Genomic DNA, 15602 nt, shown 5'->3' with positions numbered 1-15602 from the left:
GTTGCTCAAAAATCTGGAAAGGGCAAAAAGCAAGTACAAGGAACAAGCAGACAAACACCGGTCTCCGGGGTGGGAACTCAAGGTGGGGGAGCAAGTTTATCTGTCCACCAAAAACCTCCGCTCTCTTCGCCCCTGCAAAAAACTGAGCGACCGTTATGTAGGACCTTTCCCCATTACCAGAGTAATCAACGAGGTTACCGTGGAACTGAGTCTCCCTAAGACTCTCAAGGGAGTTCATCCAGTCTTCCATATAAGCCTCCTCAAACCTTATGTAGCAGCTCCCCAGTTCCACCCCCCTCCCGCTCATGAGATTCCTACCGTAGTAGGAGGGGATACCCATTTGGAAATATCCAAGGTTTTAGATTCCAAATGGAAGAAAGGGAAACTGTTTTACTTTGTTCGCTGGAAAAACCTTGGCTCCGCTCATGACGAATGGGTGGCCGCACCCCACATGGCAGCCCCTCGCTTGGTCCGAGAATTCCACCTCGCTTATCCCGATAAGCCTCGTCCTCTCGGAGGGGGGCCTTAAGGGGGGCAGAATGTGAGGGTCTCTGTCTTTGTGTCTCTGCTTTCCATCACCTGCGGTGTTATCAGTGAACTCGTAAAAGCAGTTCACACCTTCTGGTCTCAGGCGCCAGGCCTGATGGCCCATGTATCTTCCCCCCCCGCTGTTCTTCCTGCCAGTACTCCCTCAGGCCGGTGCGGCCTTGGAAGTGTGATAGCCGCACCAGACTTCCTGGGATCCGTCTGATGTTTTGTATTATGCCAAGCTTGTAACTTCCCATAACAATAAGTGTGAACCCCAGTGCCCCAGTGCCCTGGAGTCAATATATTCTGTAAACCCGTATAGCCCCTCACTTGCAACTTTCTACCTGTGCCTGTCTCATCTCCTGAAGGCTTCAATAAATCTATTGTTTCTGTATCAACGTCTGAGCAACTGATTTGGAGAAGCAAACTCAGAGAGGGGGATCTCTCACACTCTCTCTCTCTCTCTCCTCCTCCTCTCTCTCTCACACACATGTACACAGAAACACATCTAGGGAACCAGGAACTCTCAGGGGGCCTAGAGGCAGGGGGGAAGAAAAGTAGTGGTGGAAAGATAGAATGACATGCAATGGGGGGACTGATTCAAGCCTTCTTGCAATTACATAATTCCCATGTTCCATATTTATTGCCTGCTGAGGATCATGGAAATGATCGCTCTCCTGGTTTTCCCAATACAACCTAGAAGTCTAGAAAATTTCACTTTAATCATCACCGGCAGGCAAAAATAGGAGTTGTGTAATGGGCCACAAAGAAGCTTTTTCTACATTTAACAACTCATCTCTACTTCCAGTTAGTCCTTTCCCTTTACAAAAGTAAGGTTTTTATTGCTCAGGAAGCTGTGTAAGCCAGTGCTTGCCACCCCCCGGATTGCAATGCCTGGCAACCCAGCAGACACATGTACCAAGCCCCAGATGCAATGGAGAGGGCTCTCACACGATCCAGTGAAACTGTCAAGGAGGAACTACGGGCAGAGAAGCCTCTCAGGGAGAACCAGAGGGAATCCATTTTCTCTGACCCAGTCTCCAGCAAGCTGTCATTTCGCAAGAGGCGACCAGGCACGCACGCAGTCCTCCCCCCCTCCTCCATCTGCATGATTAAGGCTAATCGGAAGCCTCCGAGATATCAGCTTCAGAAGATCGCACCTCCGGCATTGCTGTTCAAGTGATGTTCAGAGGTGATTTGTCATTGCCTGCCTCCACATTGCGACTCTGAACTTCCTTGGTGGTCTCACATCCAAATACTGACTAGGGCTGACCCTGTTTAACTTCCAAGATCTGACAAGATCAGGCTAGCCTGGGCTATCCGGGTCAGGGAACACATAAATACTAAGTAGCTGCTATTATTATTTCTCCTCAGTGTTCTCAGAACAGGCCACAGGAGTCCAGAACCCTCCCATTGATCTGAAAGATAGTTGTACAGTTGTCATTGCTGACCCAGGGTCAATTAAAGGAACGCCGCTATTCAATAAGTTCAAACAATTTTTTAAAAGTTAACATTTTATTAACACACAATTTTATTAAACAACAACATTATAAACATTTAATTGTAGGAATTAGATTGATTTTGGAATAAATTGGCCACAGCTTGGAATTGGCAAACAGCTGCGACCCTTGTGGCGCAGCATGCGAGATGTGTCAAGTGCCCAGGCCGTGTCCACCACGGCCATGAAGTAACCACTGCCCACAGGACTCCCGCTGTGGGCAACTGGGATGGCAGTACCAGGATGACACCAGGACGAACACCACTGGGTGTTATCCCCCACCACTTGGGAAGAGGCGGACACCTGCCCTGCCGCCAGGGCATGTCCCAGAAGCCTCTCCCAAAACCCTTGGGATAGGGTTCCCAAAACCAGGGAAGCGACCAATTCCTATGGAGCTTCCCCCCCCAAAATGACACATCCACATGCTAAACCGCCCCAAGCTGTGACTATAAGCAATAAACTTTAGGGAGGGTGGGTGGGTTCACAAAGAAAACGGAGTGAGCCTGTGGGCGGGCCCGTCCCCTGTTATATACAGAGGGGCGAGGCTAGCCACGCCCCCCAGCCAGCTCCCGCCTTCTGCCCTCATTGGCTGGAGCCTTTCCTTGCCCCAGCCAATGAGAAGGCTGTAACTGGGCAAATCGGGCCCGGCACGAGCCCCGTGCGCGCGCAAACGCACATGTCGGCCGGCCGGACCCGATTTCCCTCCCCCACCGCCGCGATCGCTCCTTCCTCCCCCCGGGGCAGCAAAGATGGCTCCCGGTAAGGCAGGAACCCTGCCTTGCTGACCCAGGGTCAATTAAAGGAACGCCGCTATTCAATAAGTTCAAACAATTTTTTAAAAGTTAACATTTTATTAACACACAATTTTATTAAACAACAACATTATAAACATTTAATTGTAGGAATTAGATTGATTTTGGAATAAATTGGCCACAGCTTGGAATTGGCAAACAGCTGCGACCCTTGTGGCGCAGCATGCGAGATGTGTCAAGTGCCCAGGCCGTGTCCACCACGGCCATGAAGTAACCACTGCCCACAGGACTCCCGCTGTGGGCAACTGGGATGGCAGTACCAGGATGACACCAGGACGAACACCACTGGGTGTTATCCCCCACCACTTGGGAAGAGGCGGACACCTGCCCTGCCGCCAGGGCATGTCCCAGAAGCCTCTCCCAAAACCCTTGGGATAGGGTTCCCAAAACCAGGGAAGCGACCAATTCCTATGGAGCTTCCCCCCCCAAAATGACACATCCACATGCTAAACCGCAACAAGCTGCAAGGAGGCCGATTCACTCACGGGCCCCTGCAGCCGCAGGGAAACCGAACTCAACTCTCGGACCCGAACTCAACTCTCGGACCCTTGCAGCTTCCGCCACACTTCACAGCTGAAGCCAATTCCTTAAGCCACCCCGAACATTGTGCAGCCATAGGTCCATGCCCCAGCTGGTGAGGTGCACGCCATCCCGGCGATAAAGTGACGCTATGCGGAAAGAAATGTCCCATTGTCGTATGATCACTCCGCCTAGTCTGATCACTTCCCTCCCAACAACGTTGGTGACTTTCCTCCTAGTCACATCTACCCTGTGCACATTGTGGGCACCTCTCCAGCACCTCCTTTCTAGGAGATCCGACCAGCAAATCACCGTTGCTGGGCATAACGATGCAAATGTCGAGAGATCACGACAAATCTCAGTAGCAAGGTCTTTGCCTCGGGTATGTACTAAGTCGTTCTCACCCAGCTGGAGGACCAGTGCATGAGGAGCTCCAAACCTTTCAAGCAGGTGATGAAGGACTGGTAGTAGCGAACACCAACGCATGCCTCGCTGGCCGAACCATTGCACCCGTACTGCTTGCTCCAGACCCAAATGCTGTCCCCATCCGGATGCAGCCGCATAACGTCCATTCCAGAAAACGATGCTGTGGCCCACAACCCACACGGTCCGCCACGGTCCTAAAACTCGGAGCACAATTAAAAGAAAACGCGGTCAGGCCTGACATAAGACTTATACGATGCAGAACGCCATCGGCCGATGGCTTGTATCTGGTTGACAGCCATGCCCTCTCCAGCCGCCTGTGTGGCTGCTCCTATACGAAAGGAGTGGCCACTAAAATCAGACGTGGGAAAGCCCATGGAGCTGACCGAAGCCTTAAAAACACTGATAAATTGATAGCGGGTCAGCGGTGTGCAATCAGCATGTATCAATAAGCATCCCTTTATGTGCGGCCGTATAGCTAGAAACCTTTTTAAAGCTCTGACAGGGCAGGGCCGGACAGTGGTGGCCTTGTGCAGCCGGACACTCATCCCTTTTCCAACCTGGTCAGTCTTGGACCGACGAACGACGATCGTCAGTGCTGAGTTGTGAAGGCATATGTCCCCCAAAAGTAAAGCCCTGCTGGTCAAATCATGACGGGATTGAGCCACGAGTTCGCTAAGTCGGAACGCCCCAAAGAAGGCTAAAGAAAATGCTGCCTCAAATAAGGTGGCCTCATAGCGAGAAGCGCACAAGGATGGCAGTAGCCGTACAATCCTTTGTAGCATATCCAAAGTGACTGGCCTCCTGACGTCCCTAATGGACGGTGCCTCGCGTTGCCAGCCTTTGACAGCCTTTCTGGCTCGAAAGGATGCACAAGGATCATTGAAACCATGTGCCTTTGAAAAGAAAGAGATAGCCGCCATGTGAACTCCGATAGTCCTAGCAGCGTAACCAATGTCTTTTAAATGGGCTAAGTAACGTAAAGCCAAAGTTTCTGTGACAGGCCACAGACCATCCCGACCCAAAATGGACAAAAAACTCTCAAAGAGGTGCACTGCCCTATCATATGCCCGAATGGTGGCAGGGGCCAATGAGCTCCGAATGCCGGTCATAATGACGTTTTCCCAAGAGCCCATAGCTCTGCTGGAAAAGGTTGTGGGAGCCGGTCCGCTTCTGGTGCCAGGAGACGGAATCTGTCCATCTGAAAACGAGACAGAGCATCCGCTAAGCAATTGTCTAGGCCTGGGACATGTTGGGCTGTCATAGAAATGTTATTGGCCAAAGATGTTAACACGAGAAAGCGTACAAGGCGCATGACCCTGACTGATCTGGATGTTTGCCTGTTAACCACCCTGACCACAGCCTGGTTGTCGCACCAGAAGCGAACTCTTGCATTCTTAAAATGGTCAGCCCAGATATAAACGGCAACCACAATGGGGAATAATTCTAAGAACGTCAAATCCCGGCATACGCCTGACCCCTGCCAACCCACAGGCCAGCGCTGTGCACACCACTGTCCATTAAAATAAACCCCGAAACCAATGCTGCCCGCAGCATCAGAGTGGACCTGTAAATCCCGGCCTAAAACAAGGCTGTGTTGCCAGAGGGATATGCCATTGTATTGCTCAAGAAACTGAAGCCACGTTCGTATATCTTCTTTCATGCCCTTGGAGACCCTGATATGATGGTGTGGGGCTCTTACGCCCCTTGTGGCTTGGTTGAAGCGAGCACAGAAAGCCCTGCCCGGGGAGATAACCCGGCAGGCAAAATTTAGATGGCCGATAAGAGACTGTAACTCTTTCAAGGTGCACTTTGTTTTGTTAGCAACTAAAGATAGCAAAGCCTTTAAAGCCAGGAGTTTTTCTTCCGGCAAGCTGGAAGTCCCATTGATGGTATCGATCTGAATGCCCAGAAATGTAAGGACTGATGAGGGGCCCTCTGTCTTTTCTGCTGCTAGTGGCACTCCTAATTCCTCAGCCAGAGTGGCAAATGCTGTCAAAAGGTTGCCACATAAGGGGCTGTTGTGAGGCCCGATAAATAAAAAATCATCCAAATAATGAGTTACTGTGGACGACCCTGTGCGCCACTGTATTGCCCATTCCAAAAAGGAACTGAAAGCTTCGAATGCGGCACATGCCACGGAGCAGCCCATTGGCATGGCCTTATCTACGTAGAAGGCCCCCCGAAATTTAAAACCAAGTAAACAAAAATCTTCTGGGTGTACTGGAAGCAACCTAAAGGCTGATTGAATGTCACATTTTGCTAACAAAGCTGAATGCCCGCAAGATCTTACCAAACCCAGTGCATGATCGAATGAAGAATATTTTACCGTTGACAGCTCGGGTGGAATCCCATCATTAACAGATAGCCCTTTTGGGTAAGACAGGTGATGTATCAGCCTAAACTCCCCAGGGGTCTTTTTGGGCACTACTCCCAGAGGAGATACTCTCAGGTTGGGGATAGGTGGGAACGCAAAGGGGCCTGCAATTCTGCCCAAGTCTAACTCTGTTGATTTTTTGAGCGACTACATCAGGCATATCTATGACCGATTTCAAGTTGCCCGATAACATAGGAGGTCTAGCGTTAAAGAAAGGGATGCGAAAACCCACGGAGAAGCCATGTAAGAGATATAAAGCACTTGCCCTATTTGGATAATGAGCCAACAAAGATCTTAACTTATCCAGTTTAATTGGTGTGCAGGCCAGACCCTGTAGACGCCCGCGTCTACTTGGTAGCAGAGGTGTTGGTATTGGTAGAACTGCTATCTTTCTTGCTACCTGAAAGGGCTGACCTGCCCCCCCGAAAGGGCTGACGACCAGAAGTGCCGCCCCGTGGGCAGGTGGAACGGGGATGAGGGCCGAAGCATACCTCACAGGAGTGATCATATCTGCATACTTTTCGTTGACATTTTCCCATCCCAAAATCCCAGCAGATACGTCTATCGGGATCCCTACGAGATTTGGTAGGCCAAGCTCCTCTGTTGACCTCAACTCTGGGCCTCGTAATACATGGGCCTACTTTGAGAAGCCATAAATTGCTATTAATGAGGTCCCATCGAGTCCTCTGATTCTTAGACGCCCGTTTACGGAAGGCTTCGTCATACTCTAAGGCGGCAGAATCACCTGCCAAAGACCTAGCCTTGAGCACATTACTCTGGTAATTTAGGAGGTGCCATGCCCTTTCAGGGTAGGAAGAGGCAATGACACTAGCGAAAATGGTAAAACCAGCCATCCACCTATCAAATGACCTGTCCCCAAAACCTGCCTTGTCTTTTCGTTTATCTTTTGAGGACGACCGAGACTTTCGTCCCTCCTCCTCCACTGGCTTTATGAGGGAGAAGACATTAATGTAATAGCCATTGAGAATATCCTCCCTTACTCTCCTGGGAAGATGAATACCAGGAGGATCCTCGTCATCCTTAAATGCTGGAGGGAGGATGAGACCCCTGTTTAGTGGCGTAGGGTCCCACGTCTCCCTGGCCTCCCCCTGACTAGGCAGTTTTGGTTGCTTTTTCATACGTCTTAATGCCCAAGGAGGTAAACCAGGCACAGACGCAGCTGACAGCCAATAGTCATCTGCCCCCTCAAATGAGTCGGTGGAAGTAGAAGACTCACCGTCGGAAGAGGAAGAAGACGAGTCTAACGTTCGCCTCCGTTTCTCTGTCTTCCGGCTGCAACGTTTGCTAACAGCTTTGCCGCCTCTCCTGGGACGTCTCTGTTCAGGGCTACTCGAGGATGAGCTAGAGTGGTCGGAAGAAGGAGAGTCCCCGCCACCCCTAGAGCGCTTTTCTGGGCGACCCCTATAATTGTTGTTGAGGCCGCTGGGGCCAGGCACAGCATCATCCTCCATTTGACATGCATTCCACTCATTTAACTTAGTAGAAAGCTGTTGAACTGCATAAGAAAGGTCCCTTAAGCCAGAGGAGTTAGAATGAGCTTGTGCTTTTGACTTAGCCGTTTGGCATGTGGCTTTAGCCCTTCTAGTAGTGCTCCCCGCACGAGAAGAATGAACTGCGCTAGCTCTAGTTGTGCCTGAACCAGAGGCCCCAGTGCGCCTGCGTCCGGTTTGAGTGTGAGACGGCAACCCATTTGTTGTAGCAGGATCAGCACGGCGTCTAGTAGGAGCCAATGTGGCCCACGAGCGTCTAGCCGCCCCAGACCTCCCCCTAGTCATAGGGATAGAGCTGCGTTGTACACTAGCAGCCTTGCGTTTTGGAGCCATGTTGAGTGCAGTTGTATACAACCAATACAGAAATTATAGGGGCTAATGTGTGAAAGAAACCTCAAACTGGCAACAGATTAATTACAGATCGCTAAGATAGCAAGTAGAACGTAATTGAAGCCGTATGTGTTCAATTGCAAAGATTGCAATGCAGCAGGTAATATAATTACAGAGCACTGAGATAGCAGACAGAATGTGAATGCACTTGTGTATGCCTGAATGCCAAGGCTGCAAAGCAGCAGGTGTAATAATTACAGACACAGAGATAGCAAATATAATGAAAATGCAGCTGTATATGCTTAACTGTCAAGGCTGTAATGCAGCAGGTATGATATTATAGCCTAAATCCGCCTCCAATAGGAGGAGCGGTGACCCTCAACTGCCTCCAATAGGAGGAGCAGATAAGCACAGCAAAGCTTTCCCCCAAAACAGCAGGGGGGGGGATAATTGTGTGTGAGGACAGATGTGTGGCTGATAGAAAGATTGCCAGGCAGCCACTATAATTGATCCAAAAGGAGGGGGGGGGTATTAGTGCTAAAGCCAAGCACAAAACTGTGCAAATATCCTGCCTGCTATTGCTTCAGGCGCGTTGGGCCAGCGGCCCGAAAAGTTCAAGCCGGCCCCCCCCTTTTTCCCCCCCCCGCTTCCCTTCGCTGTCCTCTCTCTATAAATCTATCTGGGCTTGTCCGCTCGATTTTTGATCTCTCTGCGCTTGTCCGCTCCCGTGCTAACTCGCCTCCACTTTTCCTTTTAGAAGTTCTCTCTCGGCTTGTCCGCTCAGCAAAAACCGCACTGTGCTCCAAAGCCAACCGTTCCGCTTTCACAAAGAAAACGGAGTGAGCCTGTGGGCGGGCCCGTCCCCTGTTATATACAGAGGGGCGAGGCTAGCCACGCCCCCCAGCCAGCTCCCGCCTTCCGCCCTCATTGGCTGGAGCCTTTCCTTGCCCCAGCCAATGAGAAGGCTGTAACTGGGCAAATCGGGCCCGGCACGAGCCCCGTGCGCGCGCAAACGCACATGTCGGCCGGCCGGACCCGATTTCCCTCCCCCACCGCCGCGATCGCTCCTTCCTCCCCCCGGGGCAGCAAAGATGGCTCCCGGTAAGGCGGGAACCCTGCCTTCTGCTGTGCTGCTTTCCCCCCTCTTACTTGAGCATGGAATTTCCAGGATCTAAGAGCATTTTTCTTGTGTGTTAAGGAGTGAGAAAAATCCTAGTCCACACTATAATAATAAAAATGCACAAGGCAGTTACCGTGCGGTTCCAGCATGCAATCTGATCATCATGACAAACAACTAGAATAATGTTAGAAGACACAAATGGCAGGTTGATTGCTTGGGATTCTGGCAGTTGAAAATGGGTTGGTGGGTTGGAATCTTTATATTTCAGTCTTGTTAGCTTATCACTGGGAAATACTGCTGACCAGTAGTTATATGTTTTTAATGGGTTGAAATTTATGGACTACAGTTTGAATGCTGATCATATTCTACATCTAGGTAATCTTGTGAAAGGCATCAGCACAGTCCAACATAAATTCTGCTAACTGGCTGGGAAGTAGTATATGTATATTATCATCCAGTGACTACAGAAACTCTTTCCCTTCAGAGGTTAGGTAGTATAACTTTTCCTTGCGCAGAAAATTACTCTGCAGGTCTTCCTTATACCACCTCTTCTTTTCTCTCACCAACCGTGCCTTTCATACCATGAGATAAAATTAATGTACTGTGGAGAAATGCTTATGAACTGAAAGCTGTGATAGTTTAAGTCTTCAGACAGATGGTGTAGGAGAAAATTAGTAACATAACTGAAAGGATGAGTCCAGGAGCACCTTAAAGACTAACAAAAATATTTTCTGGCAGGGTATGAGCTTTCGTGAGCCACAGCTCACTTCTTACCTGAAGAAGTGAGCTGTGGCTCACGAAAGCTCATACCCTGCCAGAAAATATTTTTGTTAGTCTTTAAGGTGCTACTGGACTCTTGCTCTTTTCTACTACTGCAGACAGACTAACACTGCTACCCGCTGTGAAATAACTGAAAGGGTTGGGCTTGACTTCACAAGTTATCTAAGTGGTTTTTAGGCATAGCAGTTACTTTAGGGATACCAGGGCATGTAGGATCTGAGACAACTGCCCAGTATATTCATAACATTACAGTGGATCCTGGGTGTACTTTCTTATTATGAAGTGCCATTAATTGAGGGGTGGCAAAATTTATGGATCCACTTTGGTAACTACCTTGTACAATGGAGATATTCTAGGAGTGGGGGTTGCAAGCTGCTAGCACAGCAATAAATTATTAAGGTGACTTTCAAAGTTCTATTAGATCTTGAAGTGGATTACACCAAAAATGTATGTGTGTACCGCCAAGTTGCAACTGACTTACGGCAACCCCAGCAAGGGGCTTTCAAGGTGAATGAGAAGCAGAGGTGGTTTGCTATTGCCTTCCTTTGCAGAATCTTCCTTGCTGGTCTCTCATACAAGTACCAACCCTGCTTAGTTTCTGAGATCTGAGGAGATTGGGCAGCACTATACTATTCCTCTTGCTTACACCAAATATGTGGGGTCAAAAATAGAAATTTGGGGTTGGATGGGGTGTACTGGTTGCCTAGCATAACTCACTGTAATGTAGCAGGGTTCTCCACACCCAAATCTTTCATTAGGAGCCCTGTGCATATGACCTGTCTGTGTATTGGCTCACAGTGCTGGAAGAGAGAGCAGGAACGAGGATGCTGGCTGCACCCCTGCCTCTGCACAGTCACCAAGTCATTTGCGTAGTGTGAACATGTGGAGCAAATGGCCATGCAATGCATATTCAACACATGTGCTGCTGACCATGGATTTAAACCCCACATTTACCCAAATGCTGATTCATGGTTTCCTTTGTAAAGTGAATGTGTGTTGGCTCTTTGTTACAGACAGATGTACATACTTGAAGGTTGTATGTGTGTTTACTGCAACATGTGAATGATGCTACAGAATACTCCTGGTACATTGAATGTGGGTACACATTGCTCATATGCACACATGCCTTTAAGAAAGAGCCAAAGCATGCACGCTTTAAAAATAAAACTAGGGACTTGTAGCTGAATAAATGTGGGGTTTACATTGCCCATTCCATTGTACACACATTTAAAGTTTTGTAAGAATTAGTCAGTGCTTGTCCAAACAAACAAACATGCATAGTGTGTATACTGACTGAGTTCACTATAATTTCATTACTAGAATTATCATGCAGAGTTTCATAGAAAGGATGTGTGTTTCCCAGGACTTTACAGTGTACAATAGACAATGGCCCAAACAACAGATGAAGGGGAAAGAGTAGGGTGGGGAAACATGAATGTGAGTTGGAAATAAAGACCATGCATTTAAGAAATAGGCCATATGGAAAAGTTCGGGGGTTTTTTTGAAGAGAGAGTCAACACCATATCAATATTCAGAGACAGAGTGTGATGTTGTATCAAAATTGAAAGGTCACAAGGATTTTCTGGGAAATATCCATGGCCCTGAATGCTAGATAACCACTGAAAGATCAGTATTGTTTTCAGCTACTGCATGAGACAAATGAAGTATTCCACTTACGTTCTCCAAGGGAACCATTCAAGAAAAAGTTATACTAGAAGAGGCTGTTAGGGCTCTGTAGATTCTTAGACTGTGCCATGGAAACAAAGAAACTGTATTCAGCACAGAATTCAGCATCCTGAAGATGCCAGGGTTGTTTTTTAATTTATTTCTACTTCTTGGCTTCAGAGTAGACTTGGAAATGTATGAACTAAATGAAATATCATATGTCAGTGAGGGGTGAAGTAGGATTTCTTCAGTGAATATGTCTAGGACACTGCAAAACCTTTTGTTCTTCATAAGCAGTCTAAATTCTGAAAAATATGCAAATTTGGGCAATTATTTTTGTGGATATCCTTTGAGTCTCCTAAAAATATTTCTGCTTTAAATGGCTAGTTCTGTTTAATAAATACTCTCTCTACTTCTTTTTTCTTCTTCATATGTCAGAAGGTGGCATATGTGGAGGAGTGTGAATATTTTAAGAGACAATCCTAAGTGTTTTAGGTTTTAAAAACTAGTTGGAACCAAACATTCTGTATGTCAAACAGCACCTTGTGTGTGTGTAAAGTGCCGTCAAGTCGCAGCCGACTTATGGCAACCCTTTTTTGGGGTTTTCATGGCAAGAGACTAACAGAGGTGGTTTGCCAGTGCCTTCCCCTGCACAGCAACCCTGGTATTCCTTGGTGGTCTCCCATCCAAATACTAACCAGGGCTGACCCTGCTTAGCTTCTTCTTCTTTTTTTAATCACTTCATTGATTTAACATATCATACAATACAATTCAATACCATTGTGGTTGTTGTGGTTGTTGTACCCATACTTTTGGCACTTGATAATTTGTTTAGTACCTGGAGGTTGGCAACCCTAGGAATGGCATGCTGATATAAAAACTTGAAGTGATTTCATGGGACACTCTAGGATTTACAACAAGTCTATGGTAAAATTATATAGCGGGAGACCTGGCAACCCTGGAGACACTGACAATAGTTGTGCTCTGTTTCTGATAGAGTACTGATGACTACCTCCTGCGCCTTCCCCAATAAAATTTAGAGTTGCTTTAATGCTCCTAGTCCTTTCTGCTTTAAGAACCACTTTCTTTTTCTCCTGTAGAATCAGATATTGCTGACTTCGATGGGAGAAGCTCCCTCCTCTACAGATTTAACCAAAAACAGATGAGCACCTTTAAAGATGTTATTTCCCTGAAGTTCAAGAGTATGCAAGGAGATGGGGTCTTGTTCCATGGAGAAGGTCAGCGTGGAGATTATATAACACTGGAACTTCAGAAAGGGAAGCTGGCATTACACCTCAACTTGGGTATGTATGTTCAAACATTCCAACATATTTTATATCACAGCTTGATGCTTCGATCATCATCATTGTCATCGTCTCAGAACAGGTCCCATATGAAGAACATCCTGTAACCTACAATGTTGAAAGGCATATGGATGAGGTGTCTAGAGAGAAGGGAGTAATGTAGTGACACAGCAGCATATATTATTTTATTATTGTGACTTTGTGTTGCTAGCTTCATACACACTTCAGAAATCTGAAGGTTTATATTTTAGCAAAGGTTATATAGAGGAAGGATGCTGGGAGATTGTAGTAGAGTTGTCATTAAATAGGCTTCTCTAGGTGTGCTTTCTTTGCCATCTTTTTTTTTTTTTTTGGCACCTGCCCTGCTCATAAAAATGATAGGTGCATTATGTTTACTACACAGATTGAAAATATGCAAATAAGCTGCAGACCTTTGGCCAGTCAGTTATTTCTGATATGGATTTTTGGCTTTGAACAAGGTTTCATGTGTTATCCAAGTTACGCTGCCCTATTTATATGTTACATTTGTTCCAACAAAAACCTGATCCTTGCCAGTTGCGTGGGATCACATGGAGGCCAGTGAGATGTGCTGCCTAAGTATAGGAAAGTTCATTTTAGAATACATCCCACTGTTTTTCATGGGGCTTGCTTGCACATAAATGTGTTTGGGATTGCAGTCTGAGAAACACAAATAACTAGATGCATTACTGCAGCTCTAAGGCATAATCTAGCTCACCATCAGGAATTCATGTGTTCTTTTTTACTCATTGGGTCATTCAGCAAGTTTACTGAGATGTTCCATTGGCTCCTGTGAAACTTGCTTTCAAATAAACATGCTCAGGATTTCAGCCTTAAATGCCGTAACAGTGAGTTGTGTATCCATTTTGAGGTCCTCTACTCTAGTCATTCTACCTGAATGACATACATTTGTAAAGGCACACTGATTGCTTATTGACAGAGCTCAGTTGTGCCTTTTTTAAATTTTATTAGAAAAAAACCCAATGACAATAACAACTAAAAAAAAGCAGAATTACTGACAGTCTTCTTAATTTAAAATACAGTATGTATATATATATATGTGTGTGTGTGTGTGTGTGTGTGTGTATATATATATATACACACACACACACACATACATACATACATACATATACACACACACACATAATAAAATAAGATGAAGTCTCCCATGCTACATCTTATTTCTATGTCTTCATGTTCATTATTATGTCCTGGCTGAGCGCAACACATTCCTCTTTCCCGCCCTTATTTATGACATTCTCTATTTTATTTATTGTATGTGACCATACCGCATCCAGTCTTATTGTATCTCTGTTTTTCTGATATGCTGTTAGCTTAATTAAAACATATATTTCTTTAACTTTAACCAGCCATTCCTCTATCTTTGGAGTTGATTTTTGTTTCCAGTGACTGGCAAAGGTCGTTCTAGCCACAGTTATCATATGTAACACCACATAAAGTTGATCTTTAGCTAGATTAGGTACCAGATTTAACAAGAATATCTCGGGTTTACATGGAATATCAGCCTCCATTCCAACTGTTAGACATTTCACTATTTCAGACCAAAATGATATAGCTCTCTCACATTTCCACCACATGTGTATAAAAACTGCTTGTTTTCTATCACAGTACCAAACAGCTGTCATTTTCTGATTTATGGATTTTACTTAGTCTAAGTGAGGTTATATACCACATATATACCATCTTTATTAGATTTTCACTCATTTGCATACTGACTGTAAAATCTAATCCCTTTGTGAAAATGTGTTCCCATTCTTGGTCACTTAACTCTCTGTCTAAGTAAGTGTTCCATTTATCCCGATATCTCGTTGTTTGATTTAATTTATCTTTAAGTATAATTGTATATATTTTTGAAGTTGGAGTCTTCTCTTGTAACATCAGCTTCTCAAACTCTGATTTATCTCAAATTTCGGATATGTCATTTTCTTCTAGGTTATTCCAATATTTTTTTATTTGTAAACATTCTAAAAATGTAATATTAATTTCTTTTTATCCATAATTTTACATAAAGGCTCTAAATTATTATTTCTAATCCAATAATTATGTTCATTCTGTTTATCTATCTTTATGTGGTATTTGGAATTCTGGGTTCTCAGCTAAGATATTCCATAAAAAGGAAGACATTGGGGAAATATCTGGAGCTAGTTTCTCTCTTAGCGCATCTCATTGCTTTAGAATGGTATTAATGCAATTATTATCTTTGTTGTAGAAATTTTTCCTATAAGTTTTTTTAACCCCAAACCATCTATTTAGCTGGGATTTAACAAAGTCCTGCTCAATTATGATATATGGTTCCTTTTCATCATTTACTACCCATGATTTCAACCACTTTATCCTAGCCACCTGATAATACGTTAATAAATTTGGCATACCTATCCCTCCTTTGCTTTTAATCTCATATAGGTTATTGTTTCTAAATCTATTCTTTTTATTTTGCCAGATGAATCTTTTACAGATCTTTTGCCATTCTTCAATCATTTTTTTCGGTATGTCTACAAATAAGTTATTAAAAATAAAATTTAATCTTTATACCTTTGATTTTATTATTATCTCTTATTGAGATTGCCAGGGGTTCTAGAGAGCATATAGGAGAGCTGACAAAGGGCAGCCTTGCCTAACTCCCCGCATGATATTAAAACTTTCTTTTCTTTCACCGTTAATTCTTATTTTAGCTTAACACTTGCTATATAGAA

At 45.5% G+C, this 15602-nt stretch overlaps 1 protein-coding gene across 1 annotated transcript in view; it reads left to right on the top strand.

Moving 5' to 3' along the window:
• Window positions 1–15602, top strand: part of CNTNAP5 (contactin associated protein family member 5) — a 603640-nt gene that overhangs the window by 261330 nt on the left and 326708 nt on the right. Inside the window, exon 5 of the mRNA XM_056861386.1 lies at window positions 12664–12867. Within this exon, the coding sequence (XP_056717364.1) occupies window positions 12664–12867 (204 nt within the window). The remainder of the gene's footprint in view (window positions 1–12663; window positions 12868–15602) is intronic.

This window comes from Euleptes europaea, chromosome 15, assembly GCF_029931775.1.
Source record: "Euleptes europaea isolate rEulEur1 chromosome 15, rEulEur1.hap1, whole genome shotgun sequence".
NCBI lineage: Eukaryota > Metazoa > Chordata > Lepidosauria > Squamata > Sphaerodactylidae > Euleptes > Euleptes europaea.
This window is presented reverse-complemented; position numbering and strand designations above follow the sequence as displayed.